This window comes from Malania oleifera, chromosome 6 (assembly GCF_029873635.1).
Source record: "Malania oleifera isolate guangnan ecotype guangnan chromosome 6, ASM2987363v1, whole genome shotgun sequence".
In the NCBI taxonomy this organism is placed as follows: domain Eukaryota; kingdom Viridiplantae; phylum Streptophyta; class Magnoliopsida; order Santalales; family Ximeniaceae; genus Malania; species Malania oleifera.
In genome coordinates, this window is record NC_080422.1 from 98,750,957 (window position 1) to 98,765,989 (window position 15,033).

At 34.2% G+C, this 15,033-nt stretch overlaps 1 protein-coding gene across 3 annotated transcripts in view; it reads left to right on the forward strand.

Annotated features, from left to right (window-relative positions):
• The first annotated feature begins 2,532 nt into the window (after positions 1 to 2,532).
• Positions 2,533 to 15,033, forward strand: part of LOC131157675 (tRNA (guanine(37)-N1)-methyltransferase 2) — a 44,363-nt gene continuing 31,862 nt past the window's right edge. Inside the window, exons 1-6 of one of the 3 annotated variants that reach the window (XM_058112007.1) lie at positions 2,533 to 2,823; positions 2,924 to 3,029; positions 9,785 to 9,882; positions 10,757 to 10,861; positions 13,530 to 13,590; positions 13,801 to 13,876. In XM_058112007.1, the coding sequence (XP_057967990.1) occupies position 2,823; positions 2,924 to 3,029; positions 9,785 to 9,882; positions 10,757 to 10,861; positions 13,530 to 13,590; positions 13,801 to 13,876 (447 nt within the window). In that variant the 5' untranslated portion in view covers positions 2,533 to 2,822. Of the gene's footprint in view, positions 2,824 to 2,923; positions 3,030 to 9,784; positions 9,883 to 10,753; positions 10,862 to 13,529; positions 13,591 to 13,800; positions 13,877 to 15,033 lie in introns of all 3 variants that reach the window. The other 2 variants (XM_058112005.1, XM_058112006.1) reach the window with 2 other exon arrangements.

Here is a 15,033-nt window from a genome sequence, read left to right on the forward strand (position 1 = left end):
CATCTTTAGAAATCAAAATAGCTTTTTTATTATAGCAAAAATACTGTCTTATTTATTTATAAGTTTATGGATTCTTAAGATTTTTATCAAAATTTTAGATAAATCAAATTTAATTCAACTACACCAAACTACACTAATCTTAAAAGCCGAAACATGTTTTCATTGTAGTTCTAATGCTACAAACTTCAAAATACTAATGATACACTCGTGATTTTTTGGAGTTATAATTTTAAAACCATTTGTATTATATGATGACTTTTTCTAGGTTCTCCATTTATGAACCATTGGGGTCTCTTCAATTTCCCTAAATCATTTCCAAATAGTTGGCGTCTTTATAGGTTCCTCTATATGTTTCTCAATTGATCATTATCTTTTCTTTTTTAAAATTAATTTTTTTTTTTTTGAATTAGTGGCAATTTGGTGAAGAAACAATTCAAAATTTTCTATTTTTGAGATCGATAACATTAGGTAATGCATGCCAATCAGGAGCAATCGAGAACATTAGATGATATCATGAGTTGTGAGTAGCTGATGTAATGATGTTGCTAAACATTAGATAATTTTTTCTTTCTTAACATATTAAAATATTAAAATTATTTTTATAATTGACATATTTTTTGTAAATTAAAACCTTCCTTGTGTAGTGTCTTTCCTTGATATCTTCACCAATCCATAATTAGGGACCCAACAAATTATTTAGGCATATGAAGACCAAATAGGCTAAAAATGTGCTCCTTGCCATTCTTTTGCAATCTCGTTCAAATAGAGTTTTGCAAAATTAGAAGACAATTTTTTTCCTTTCTCAATTTGGGTTGATTTTCTTTTTCATTGATGTCTATTTTTTTATTAGATATTATGCTTTCATTTTCATTAGGATTTTTTCTTACAATATAGTGAGTACACTTTTCAATTTTTCTTCTAATAATATAACTATGTAATTTTGATGTCTTATTCTAAATAGGTTCATCTATCTAGAAAAGGCTCGACTCACCTTTTATCCCTTATTTTGGACTTCACTAAATTGATGAAGAAACCTTAGACAACATAATTTTGAAATTATCTCCAATGAATCTTCTACTCTTTCTCCATTTGCCTTTTCATTTAAATTGGGTATTTCATTTTATTCAATCATCTCGTCTCTTATATTCTCTTTCCAACATTTTTGTGTCCCCAATGGCTTTCTCTTCCTTAATTTTTTCTTTATATATACATACAAAGTTCTTTTGTTATCATGGCAAGCAGGGTTCATACCTGTGACACATAAAAATAAGAATGAGTTAAAGGTAGTGACCTAATTGTAGCTGCTATTTGGTTTCTTTATAAGCAACTTCAAGCATTCATCTTAAAGGAATTTATTAATGTCGAACTATTTGAAAGATACATTTTCTTTTTTCATTTTCTTTTATAATGAATAATTTCAATTAAGAATAGATCACTAAATTATGACTAAATATTATTATTAACTACAACTTGATTACTACATGATTAAGTTTATTTGGGACATGGTATTATTTTCTAAGTATAAGCATAAAAATGCTCATATGCACACTGTATTAGCAATACACTTATATTATTTATTCTTTAAATAAATATTCTCATAGAATTATAAGTTGAATGATAGTAATTTATTATTTTTTAAGGTAAAAGACACTCACATCTCCTGAAGTTTGTCAAAAAGGTAGAAACTTCTCTTCAAAATGTTTGTCTTTTTGCAAATTATATAGAGATACTTGTGTCTTTTGATACTTCAGGAGATCCTTAAAATTCTTGAAATCTTAGATGAGATTTTTGAAAATTTTGAAATCTCAAAAAAATTATTATTTTTTTGTCAAATCTCTAGAAAAATTAGTATCTTTTACCCTTATTTTTAAGGAGAGAGTTAAAATATATGCATATAACCTATATAATGTAATATATTCTAAAGCCAAATAATAGTAATTTAAATTTTTTTAAAAATTATATAGTAAGAGTAGTGTGATGGTTGAAGCAAAAATTAAATTTTAATTTATTTCATATTTTTTATAATTTATAATTTTATTGTGTAAAAAATATTTACATTGTACCTATGAGCATGGATTTTAAATTTTCGAGGCTTGAATTTGAAATTGTGTAGATTTGAGCAAAACACAATATAAAATTAAGTAATTTTTAAATTCATATAAATCTAAATTTAAACATCAAAATTCAAACTTCAAAATATGTTTTAATATAAAATTTTCAAATTCACATGTGCTTTTAAAACTAATTTTATTTTAAAAATATGATTGCAATAACAATTTAATTTTTATTGGATAAAATAAATTAATTTCTGTTAAAATTTGACAAAAAGATAAGATTTTTTTAAGGTTTTAAAAATCTTACAAACCTATTTGACATTTTAAAAATTTTAAATTTTTTTTTAATATTTAATTGTTGGGACACTTGTATCCTAAATTTTTTTTTTGTTAACTTTTTTTAAAAAATATATATTTTTGATAAATTTAAAGAAATTTTTCTAAAAAGTTTAAAATCTTTTAAGGGACGTCAATGTTTTTTTTTTTATCTTTTAAGGGGTGTCGCTCGCAGGTCGCCGCCAAAGGGAAAATTAGCAGGAACATACTCGCCTCCCTGGACCCTGTTTCACCGGTTGGCATCAGCCGGAAAGAGAAAGTGGAGAGCGGCGGCGGCGGCGGCTTGGCAGGGCTTCAGGCCAATTACCTTCTCTCCTCTCACCGGTAGAGGCACTCTTTCTTGGAGAGGAGAAGAGAGGAGCCCTCTCAGCAGCTTAAACTGAAATCATTGCTCTTGAAGGAGCAACCACTGCTGGAAGCATATAAACCCCAAGTAGATTTCTTCGTCCGTGCATCACTGTGTTTAAACCTCGGAGGTTTTTTTAACAAAAAAAAAAAAGTGTCTTTGTTTATTGATTGTTGTGGGTTTACAGTGGGTGATGCAATGTTGGACGAAAGCAAGTTCGATGTGCATCTGCAATTATGGGCTCTTCGAATTCCTCGCGAACTCTGCGGGAGCGTCAGCAGAGTACTAAATGGGTATGTTTTCTTTTCAGTAGGCTACTAAACAATCTATGTTGGACTCGCTTTGTAGACCGTTGAAAATTTTCTGTCTCCCTGCGTCCGTGGATTGTATTATATGCTCCCATTAACTTAACAAAACGGTTCTCAAGATTGATTTTATGCATATTCTGAGCAACTCATGGTATATACTTTTTATTTTATTTTATTTTTTTCAATAGAAGAAGAAATCTATGAAGAAAGAAGAATGTACAAAGAGGATGAGGATTCCTAAACAAGACGAAACCCAAGGCTTAAGTCAAAATAGCGAGCCAATCCTGTTGGAAGTTAGGAAGAAGCTGTATAGCAAAAACACCCCGTAGAGAACGCCCACAAGGACAACAAAAACACAATTCTATCACAAAGCACTTCCGTAGGAATCTGGGCATTTATCTCTAGCCATATAATTCGAATAACAGCACAGAATAGAACATCACAAAAAAACTCAATGCTTTTACGCCTTACCATCAAGAAAGTCCCCAAAGAATTGGGACTCACCCAACACTCTCGCAATAAACTAAATAGCTTGTTCCATAAACATTACGCTATGGAGTAGTGTAAAAATAAATGACCGTGATTCGCATTACTACCATGGAACGAAAGTATAAGACACAATTTGGTGACAAATCCTTGTGTGGTCTTCAATCCTACAACTTATCATTGGTGTAACTCTGTTGAGAAGGGAAATCCACAAAAAAGCCTTAACCTTTGAAGGAACTTTAGCTTTCCACAATTTATTAGCAAGAAGAAAAGAATGGGAAGACCTATTTTAGATGAGAATAGAATTATTTATGAGTGAAAACATTAGAATTATTCAAACCCCATATCCTACCATCCCCACAATGAGAATACCACAACAAAACAACAACCAACCAAACCTTAAGTTCCACTAGGTGGGGTTGGCTACATGAATCCTTTTTGGACAATTTACACAATCATGAGCAATCTCCTCCGACAAATTTAGGATTATTAAATCCTTACTCTCTATCTTATTTCAAGTTATTTTAGGTCTACCTCTATCCTTTCTAGTGTCTCTTATGGTAACTAGTTCACTCCTCCTCATTGGCGAACTATTTAGCGTACGTTAAAGATGTCTAAACCATTTGAGTCGTCCTCGCCTCCTCCCCTTTATCTTATCTTTTACAGGAGTTACGCCTAACTCACCGCAAATATATTCATTTCTTAGTTTATCTTTTAATGTTATATTGCTGATCCATCTTAGCATTCTCATCTCGACAAACTTTACTTTTTGGATATGTTGTTTCTTAGTTGCCCAACATTGTGATCCATATAGTATAGCTGGTCTTACAACTGTCTTATATAACTTCCCTTTTAATTTTAAGGGTATTATACGTTTACACAACACACTCAAACTACTTCTCTATATTACCTAGCCTGTTTTAACTCTATGCATTGCATCTTTTTCAATTTCTCCTTCAGCTTGCATAATAGATTCAAGGTATCAAAATCTGCTAGCGTTATTGATTTCTTGACCATAAAGTTTAACCTTTTCTCCAAAATTCTTCCTACTATGATTGAAATTACATTTCATATATTCTGTATTATTTCTACTTATCTTAAAACCTTTAAATTCTAAAGTTTCTCTCCATCATTCTAACTTTTTTAGATTCTACTCCACCCCTAGTTTCATCCATCAAAACAATATCATTTGCAAACAACATACACCACGGAACCTCAGCTTGGATAATCCTAGTAAGTTCATCCATCATTAGAGCAAAAAGAGAAGGGTTCAAAGAAAATCCTTGATGTACCCCTATTGTGATTGTAAATTTCCTAGCCTCTCCATTTGTAGTCCTAATGTTGGTCATTACTCCATCGTACACATCCTTAATTGGTAAGGAAGTGACTTGACAAGTTTTATGCTAGCTATCAGTTACCTAACGCAAACCCTCCTCCTTTTCTCGGGATTGGAACTAGCTGAATTATTCCAACCTTATACCCTACCATCCCCACGATGCGTATAATGAAAATAATCAAGTTCCAGTGTTTATAAAATCATCACTAAAGTGTTAGCTAATAGGCTGAGTATGTTCTTGATAGGACTATTTCTAAGGCTCAAAGTGCATTTGTTGGGGGGGGGGGGGTAGGCAAATTGTGGATGCCATTTTGGTTGCTAATGAGGTTGTGGCGGATATTTGGAGGAGGAGGAAGAAGGGTATTGTCTTTAAGTTGGATTTAAAGCTTATGATAAAGTGAACTGGAAGTTCCTGGATAAGATTTTTGTGAGGAAGGGGGTTGGAGAGAGATGATGGAGTTGGATTAGAGGCTGTTTGCTTAATGTGGGCTACTCGGTGGTAGTAAATGGTGAGTCTAAATCTTGGTTTAAGGCTATGAGAAGGATTAGGCTACGTGATCCTCTTTCACCATTTTTGTTTGTTTTAGTGGCTGATTCTTTGAGTAGGATGGTGGATAGGGCAGTGGATAGTAGTTTAGTGAAAGACTTGGAAGTGGGGAGAGAGGGGGTTAAGGTTTCATACCTTCAATTCGCTGATGACACTACCTTTTTTCTAGAGGATCATGAACGATACTTTAAGAATATTTTGGGTCTCCTTCACGTTTTCAAGAATATTTTTGGGCTCAAGATTAATGTGGGTAAGAGCGGTATCGCGGCTGTCAATATGGCTGTTGAGAATGTTAGGGAGCTTTTTGTGGAGGTGGGGTGTAGTGTTTTGGAATGGCTGCTGTCCTATCTTGGGGTTCGTTTGAGGGGTAATCCTAGATCTGCTAGCTTTTGGGATCCTATTGTGGAAAGGGTTTCTAAGAGACTGGATGGGTGGAAAGGTGCCCTTTTTTCTCTTGGTGGTAGAATTATTCTTATCTAGGCCTGTATTTCTAGTATCCCTCTATATTTTCTTTCGATTTTAAGATTCTGGTGGGGGTTGCTAGTAAGATTAAGAAGATTATGAGGGATTTTTTGTGGTCAGGGGTAGGGGGTACTAGGGATCATTGGGTTAGTTGGGGAGTGGTGGTTAGGTCTAAACAGGAAGGTGGTTTGGGTATTGGAAATTTGATGTCTAAAAACACAGCCCTCTTGGCTAAATGGCTGTGGTGTTTTCTGCTAGAGAATTCCTCTCTGTGGCATTTGGTTTTTAAAAGTATGGATTACACAAGAATGGGTGGGATACTAATTTGAGGTTTAGATGTTCCTTGGAAAGTCCATGGAAAGCAATCTCTCAGAGTTATCCCTTCCTCATTCCCCATATTAAATTCCTGGTGGGTAGAGATATAAAAATCATTTTTTGGAAAGATCCTTGGTTGGGGAATGTAGTTTTGTTCACCTCTTTTCCATGCCTTTTCTGCCTAAGCTCAGGGCAGGATGAGTCCATTTCTTCTTTTGTTGTTGATCCATGTGGTTCTTTGCCTTCTTGGGATTTTCAATTTCATAGATCGTTAAATGATAGGGATATGGGAGAGATATCCTCTTTGCTAGTATTGTTGAATAACTGTCGTTTTTCTTTAGAGGAGGATAGGCAGTCTTGGTCTTTGGGTCCTTTGGGGGTTTATTTGTGCAAATCTTTTTCTGAATTTTTGAATAGGTTGAATTTTTATTTTTCCTCTCTATAGTTCCATTTGGAAGGCCAAAGTCCCCTTTAAAATTAAGGCTTTTATCTAGTTGGTTGCGCTTGATTAAATTAATACCAATCACTTGCTGCAGGTTAGGGGACCTTTGAAGGCTATATCTCCAGACATACGGGTTCTATGCTTTAATTGTTTAGAATCACCATTGCATTTGTTCATTCATTGTGGCTATGCTTGGAGTGTTTATAATAAGTTATTTGGTATCTTAGGCGAATGTTGGGTGAGTTCTAAGACAGTGGAGGATTTTTTGGCAGGAAAAAGGAAAGGGCAGCGCTTTGGAAATGTGTGTGTGTGTATTTGGGGGTTGTGGATGGAGCGTAATGTCTGCCTCTTTTTAGGGAAGAAGTTGGCTCAGTTGCTGGTTTGGGAAAAGATACATTATTTGGCTTCTCTTTGGTGTGTGGGACAAGGGAATTTTTTAATGGTGTGAGCTTTACTGATAGTGTGATTGGCGTCATGTGTTTTTTCTCTTTTGTTCTTTAGTCTGTAGGTTGTTCGTTTGTGTTTTTAGTCTGGATTTTCCAGACTTTGTTAAGGAGATGTCTTATTCTCCTAGCTTTATATTCTTATTCTATTACTGAATTCTTCTTTTGTTATCAAAAAAGAAAAAAAAAAAACCTTAGGACAGAAGAAAGTTCTTCCACCTCTATATCTATATGATTACAACGAAACTGAAATTCCCAAGAAACTTTAGCGCATTCCAAAACAAGAAAAGAAGAAACAAGAACATCACAACACAAAGGGAGACGGAAATGGAAGGCAAAGTACTAGACAAGCAAGCATTCCCAAGCCAAACATCTTTCCAAGAATGATAAGGGGAAGAAAAAAGACATATCAGATGAATTTCCATGGAGTTAAATGTGACGCTCTAGTTATAAAATTAGCATCCCACCCATTTTCTTGCAAACCAAATATACTTTTAATGACTATATGCCAATGAGGATCAATTTCTAAAGGAAACTACCATAACAATTTTACCCACCAAAGCAATGTTTATAGAGACCAACTTACCAAAAACCAAACCACCCTCCACCCATAGACCTAAGAACCAGTTCCCAACTTACGAGATGGTCCCTCATCTCACCTACCCTTGACCAAGGAAATCTTGCATAATCCTCTCAAGTTTATGGGCCACCCCATCTGGAATCTTAAACATGGAATGAAAATACGAGGGATCAAATAAAGACATGCTTGAATTTGAATAACATGACCCCCCAAAGCCAAGAGTGGGCCCTTCCTCCCATCTAGGCGTTTAGACGCCTTAGCGATGACCAGATCTCAAAACTTCACAGACCAAGGATTCCCATGTAAAGGAACTCCTAAATAAAAGTATAAAACAAAGGCCATTGTGAAGTCTCACATCCTGCGAGTGCAGCCAATCTAGAAGTCACCTCTGGACTCAAATTCGTAGCAACTAAACCACATTTCCCTAAATTAATCTTAAGCCCTCAAACTAACTCGAAGAGTACTACAGTGCAGTTAATTATAAATGTTTCGTTATTACAGACTGATTGGAAAATTTTGGAAGGTCAAAGCATAATGTTTTTTATATTTTATTCTGCTACTTTTCTTTTTTATACTTATTTTTTTTTTCACTGAGGTGGTTCTATTTTAGCCAGTTTTTTTAATTACAAGGGATAGACTAGTGGTGCCACCATGCTCTGCTAGTCATCTTATCCATGATGTTGACATAGGAATGGAAACTATAGAAAAAAGGGGAGGGAAATATATGTAGCTCTATCATTTGGGGGGAAGTTTTCAGTACTATTAAACATGCATAAAGTTGTTATTTTGGTACATAGGCCATTGTGTGTAAAATTAGCATAGTTGCAGTTTCAAATGGATAATAAAGTTGCACTTTTTACTTCTTTCCTTGAGATGTTTCAAGAATTGAGGACTTCAAAGTTGTTGCTATCATTCTATAAAACAAGTATCGTTCTGTAAAACAAGCATTTATTTTTTATAAATTTCCAATCATGTGACAGAAGAAAAGTTAGCATTCTCTATCACAGTTCTGTGTGCTCTGCCTTAGCAGCTAAATGAGCTGAGAAGTTTTTTTTAAAATAATTATAAATAAAAAAGAAGATATATTAAGAAAGTGAAGTACATTCTAGGTGGGGATAGGAAAATCCTCAAAAAATTTAAAATAAAATATACAAAAAAGATAAAAATTTAAAATAAATAAAAAACTAACTAGAATTAACCAACGAAATCCCTCTTCAAATTCTTTCCGTCGTAGTTCGCCAAACACCTCAAATTGGCTACTTCTGTCTGGCTCTTCTTCACCTTACTCTTACCACCATTGAGCAGAAGTTCGTTTCCTCGAGGGTCAGACAACCACAAGTCCAACTTATCCATCAAATGCTGAGCTTCTAGGTCCTTCCCAGATATCTCCTCCACAAGGGTGGGCATTGCACATTTGCTGCTCACGCATTCCATCATTTTCAAAAATATTAATCCCTTCTATTTCTTACTAGGAAGTGGTGGTACATAGTGCTACATACTATAAATCCCCAAGTGGATCAGACGGAAACATGTCCATATTGTTCCTGAATCTCATCCAAAAGCAAACCTCACTCACAAAAGTCACTAAGGACTTCACTGTCATTATCGGAGACGTCCCCCATTTCTTCTTTCCTTGTCTTTGCTAGTTTGTTCTAAGAATGTACACAAAATTATGCTAGTTGTTAATACTCCTTCACTGAAAGACAAGAAAAGATTGCTGCAATAGAATTTGCAATCTTCAAGAACTTCATGTAGAGAAAAATAAATATATGAGCATCAATTAGTTGGTAGTTGGTACAATGTCCATCCATGATGTCAGTAAAGTCATTCTGGCATTTGCCATAGAGAATACCCTGGGACAAATTGTCCTTTATTTCACATTATATGTTATGTTATGCATTGATGTACCACTGATAAAAAGATCTTTCGACTTATTAATTACTGTGGTGCTTTTTGAGGGGAAATAGGAGAGGAGATTTTCTCAAGTTATCTGGTTTTACAGGAAGAAGCAGGAGCTTTGAAAAGAAAAAAATGGGAATAGAAGCCCTTTGCTTGCATATATTTTTGTGTTTTGTTATATCTTCACTTCATGAAGCAATGAACAATGCTTCTATTGTCTTTTCTTGTAGATACTTGCTTGACAAGGCCCGCATTAAACCTATCACTGAAGATCCAACATCAGAAAAAAATCGTTATGTCATATTATCAGAAAGGGTTCAAACTCCTGGTAAGAAAACATCTGAAAAATTTGATATTAATACCAATAAGAAATGGTAAATTTGTAAATTTATTCTGAAGTTTATAATAATTGACTCATTGTTGTTTAAACTTTCCATATTTTTACTCTCAAAGTTGGGTCATCTATATTTATCTTATATTATTATCTCAGTGGAAGTTATGAAAATAGGATGTTGAATGTTGTGCATGTGTTGCATTCGTTTATGGTTGAATCTTGATGGAAAGATGTCTAGTTGAGCCTAGGTAATAGGCCTTGTCAGTTGCCTTATTGATCACTGTAACATATACCTCAGGTTCAACTGAAGTTTAGTTGAGCCTCTAGATACAGGTCTTAATCACTCCGTTTCTGGCTTGTATAGAATTTGTGGGCTGTGTCTAAGCGACATCCACTGGTGATTGACATGCCCATTGTTGCTTTCAGAACCTTACTTATAGAAATCATGACTTGACTTCTAATTTCATATGTGCATGTAAGCACTCTCTTGAAACATAGTCTGGTTATAGTTGTCCCCCATTCTTTTTAATAACTTTCACAAAGATCCCCTAGTCAGAGTCTCTTCAATGTGGAGGAACAGAAAGTATTCCCATGAGATGTAAAATATATGTGGTTGTAATATCACATTTCCTGCAATCCTGTTGCACAACCAAACAAAAACATTCCTATGAGATGTATCTCATTCTTGAAAGTAGGATTCTTAGAATATATCATTCCAAGAGGTATCTTAGATTCTGTGAACGAAATGGTATTTTAATGTAAAACTTGGTGGTTATGATATCTGATCATGTTTCTTGTAAACTATGTATCGTTTTAATTGACAATGCCTGGCTAATTTTAACTAATGGAATCTTTTGATGTGAAGTAGAGTTATCTGATATCCCAGAACAAATTCTTGACAAACTGAAGGAGCTATGCAAGATTGAAGTAGTTCCCTATTCATTGACACTTGGTTATTCCTATTGGGGTGCAGGTAAGTTGGATTCTGTTTCAACACATTGCAACAAATTCTTGGTTTTAATTGTTTATTTATTTATTTCTGTTAGCCAAATGCTTGCACAAAACTGGAGGATTGGCTAAATGAATGTGGACTTTGCTCATATTTCAAGTAATTGAACATCTTACAAATTACATTTCGACCAAGTTTCTAATGTGGAACATTTTTTTTGGTAGTAAATGCGGAACTTACATATATAAATGCCATGCTCCATGAGCAGTAATTTTTATAACACATGCGCGTTCTGAAAAATAAAACGATTGAAAACCAGGACAAAGAGGATGCTTTGATATCTTCTCAGTTGCACTTTATAAAATCATGAATGGTATACATTCATTGTGTTGCAATTTCTAATGTAACACATATGACGGTGAGATATGATCATCCTCTTGAAACTTCTGCATGGCCTGTCAGCTAAATCTATTAGACAAGATTGGAAGAAACTCCAAGTGTTTAAGTCCCGTTTATTGAGTTTTGGACCTTTTGGTTGGATTATTTGTTTAAATTTTCATTATGGTGAACCAGGTGGTACTTGGGACTGTGTTCTCTTTGATTTCAAAAAGTGCAATAGTGCATATATTTCTTTTCATAAATATAACCATGTGTAATATTTTCCATTAAGTTCATTTTTGCATGTAATCATTCTCTAAGATATTGCTTTGATATTAATGTCGTTTATAGTTTTTATCAAGAGTAGTTTTTAATGAACTAGTTGTTGCAATGGTGAGTCAAACAATTGTTTGAACTCAATTGTGGGGATTGATTCTTTGATGGAGTAACAAATTCATGGTTAATTAGGTTGCCCTATTTTAGTTATCAAAGAAGGAGAGGGTAGCAGGGAAGTGACACGGGTAAACACAGGAAGCAAGCTCTAGAAAATATATGGGAACTAGGTATATAATTGGGCCATGCTTGGATTCATTGACATATTATCTTTCCTTTACATAAAAGAGTCTAGTAGAAACTAGGGTAGGGACCTGTACAACAACAACAACAACAACAACAACAAAACCAAACCTTAAGTCCCACTAGGTGGGATCGGCTGTATGAATCATTTTTCGCCAATTTATGCGATCATGGACCATTTCTTTTGATAGATTCAGGGCTATTAAATCCTTATTCACTATCTCATTCCAAGTTATTTAAGTCGATCCCTACTTCTCTTACTGCCCCCCCCAATAACTAACTCACTATTCTTCATTGGCGCACTATGTGGCCTACGTTGCAAGTGTCCATACCATCTAAGTCGTCTCTCTCTTATCTTATCTTCTATAGGAGCTACACCTAACTTACTGCGAACATGTTCATTCCTTAATTTATCCTGAAATGTTATGCCACTCATAAGCATTCTCATCTTAGCAACTTTTACTTTTTGGATATTCTGTTTTTTCGTCGCTCAACATTTTGATCCGTATAACATAGCTGGTCTTATAGTCGTCCTATAAAACTTCCCTTTTAATTTTAAGGGTATTCTACGATCACAAAGCATACTTGGAGCCCTAGCATCACTATGTTGTAGAGCATCATTGGACCTCCCAGCCCATAGAATTCCCCCTCTCTCTAAAGCCATTGCCTTTAAAAAATTAAATTTCTTGATGAGCCATGCCCATTGTCCACCATCAGCCATGCCTTGTGTTGTTTTTTTGCATCTTTCAAGATTTTTGGTAATGTGATGTCCGTGATATCTTATCTCACATTTGTTTGAGCATGGGAAGCTGACTTGGCAGGAATTTTATTTGGAATGAAAGGATTCCCACAAAACATGGGCAGCCTATTCCCACCTTCCCCCATGAGGAAGTTTCATTGGAAACCCATTTGCATGGAAATCCTACTATTTGGACTTAATAGTGTTGCGCTCACTATTGTGGCAAGCTTGACAAAAATGCCCTATAATATAATATTATCACATTCTTTTATTATATTTAAAAAATAAGTTATTAATAAAATGAAAGTAAGATTACTATTATGTTATAACAATTTAATATAATGGCTATAATTTAGACACTATATTACCCTCATACATTTTGGTTAATTGATTATTTAAATATTAAATTTTTGTAATTTATGATTGTCGAAAATTTTAGGCATGGATTTAATTATGTATTATTAGTAGTTTATTGTGTTGAAAATATAATTATTTTTCATACTGTGGTTACACACGTGTCAAGAGTACAACAATCATCTTCTTGAAACGTCTGCCACGATTCCCATGTTGAACCAGACGTTGACATGGGAATCCTATGCACATTCTTGGGAATCTTACAATGTGAACCAAACAAAATTATTCCTATGAGTTAGGCATCCAGTTGCCCTAAAATTTCCGGGAATGTCATTCCATGGGAATATTTTTGATGTTGCAAGCCCAACTCCTCCTAAAACGAAAAATGTGCACGCGCATATTTTTTTTTATATTAATTGATGTATCCCTGCCATGTTGTATCCTCATTTTGAAATTGTCATATTGCCATGTCAGTGTTGTGTCATACCCATATCTCGTGTCAGTATTGGTGCTTCTTAGAGGCCCGTATACTCATATTTTCATTTTGAATTTTATTTGTAATGATATTTTTGACTCTTGTTCAGATTTTTCTTTAAAGATCTTCTTATTGTAGGCTGACTGAGTGAGTGATTAATTTGATTACAGACCATATATTGAAGCAGCTTCTACCTTCTGGAGTTGAGGTACCTTCATCTTTTGAAACAATAGTTAAGTATTCCATCAACGTCTTTGATCCTTAGCTTCCTTTTCACTCACTTTCTTCTTGCAGTTAACCATGGTTTTTGTTAGAAGAGTTTTTCTGTGAATGTTTAATTTTTTGTAATGCAATTTTTTAGTTACCTCACCTTTGATTACTATTAATAGTACCACATTTTCAAAATCTCCTAGTGCAATTTCTGATGAGGGAAATTTATGCAGGTCATATTGCCCATCTAAATATCACAGGTGAACTGCTTCCTTACAAGGATGTTATTGCGAAGGTTATTTATGATGTATGTTTCAGTATCTTTTCAGGCCTTCATGCATTTCCTGCTGCATTCCTAACCTATTTCCAATTGAGACATTTAATTTTGTTGTATTCAGCATCTTTAATTCCTTCTGTGCAAAATAAACTTTAGCCCTTTCAATTGCATTGTGCAAGAAGTTATTTTCTTATGCAAGTTTTTGGATTGGAATTTGGAAATTAGTCATCATTTGCATAGTTACATTTCCTCTGATAAATTTTGGTATGTCAAGTTGGCACTGATTTTCCTTTTTTTCAGTTATTGTTTTCACATATGCATTGTCCTGTTCAATAACTTCAATTAAGAAGTTATTTTCTTATTCACGTGTTTGGATTGGAAATTAGTCATCATCAGCATAATTGCATTTCCTCTGATAAATTTTGGTATCACCAAATCGAGACTGATTTATCTTTTTTTCAGTTGTTTTTTTTTCTGCTCCACTTATTCTTATTTCACCTTCTGCAGCCAGCAATTTGTATTGCCAATATGTTAAAAAACTATACATTTACTTAAAATAATGAATCTAGATTTTTTTTGATAATAAAATGAAGTATATTAGCTAGGGAAAAAAGAAGGTAAAACGTGTGGGGAGAAGGATTCCACCAAAAAAACAGAGAAAAATAAATAAAAATTAAAATTAAAACAAAAAAAACCAAAGATCATACTATGAAGCTAGATAAAATTAACCAATAAAGCCCCTTTTCATATCCTTTCAATCGTAATTTACCGAACTCTTCAAACTTGCTAATTCTCTTTGACCCTTCAATTTATGACTTTTGAGACCATCCAAGCAAACCTCATTTCCTCCAATATCACTCAACTTTAAATCCAGCTAATCCAAAAGATCTTGAGCTTCTAAATCCTCCTTGGGAATTTCTTCCACAGGAATAGGCAATATTCAATCCCTATGCTGTGAATTGTTTACTAAACCATTATTTTCAAATTTAGACACTCCCTCCAAACTTTCCAAGGGGGCAGGATGAACATAAGATAAATCCCCTACTTCGTCGCAATAATCAGAATTTAGAAGCATACCCATATTGTTTCTGAATCTCATCCAACAATAACCCCCCACGAGAGTCAAAGTCTCTCAAATCTTTACTTTCTGAATCTGAAATATCCACTTATTTCTTAACCTCCTTTTC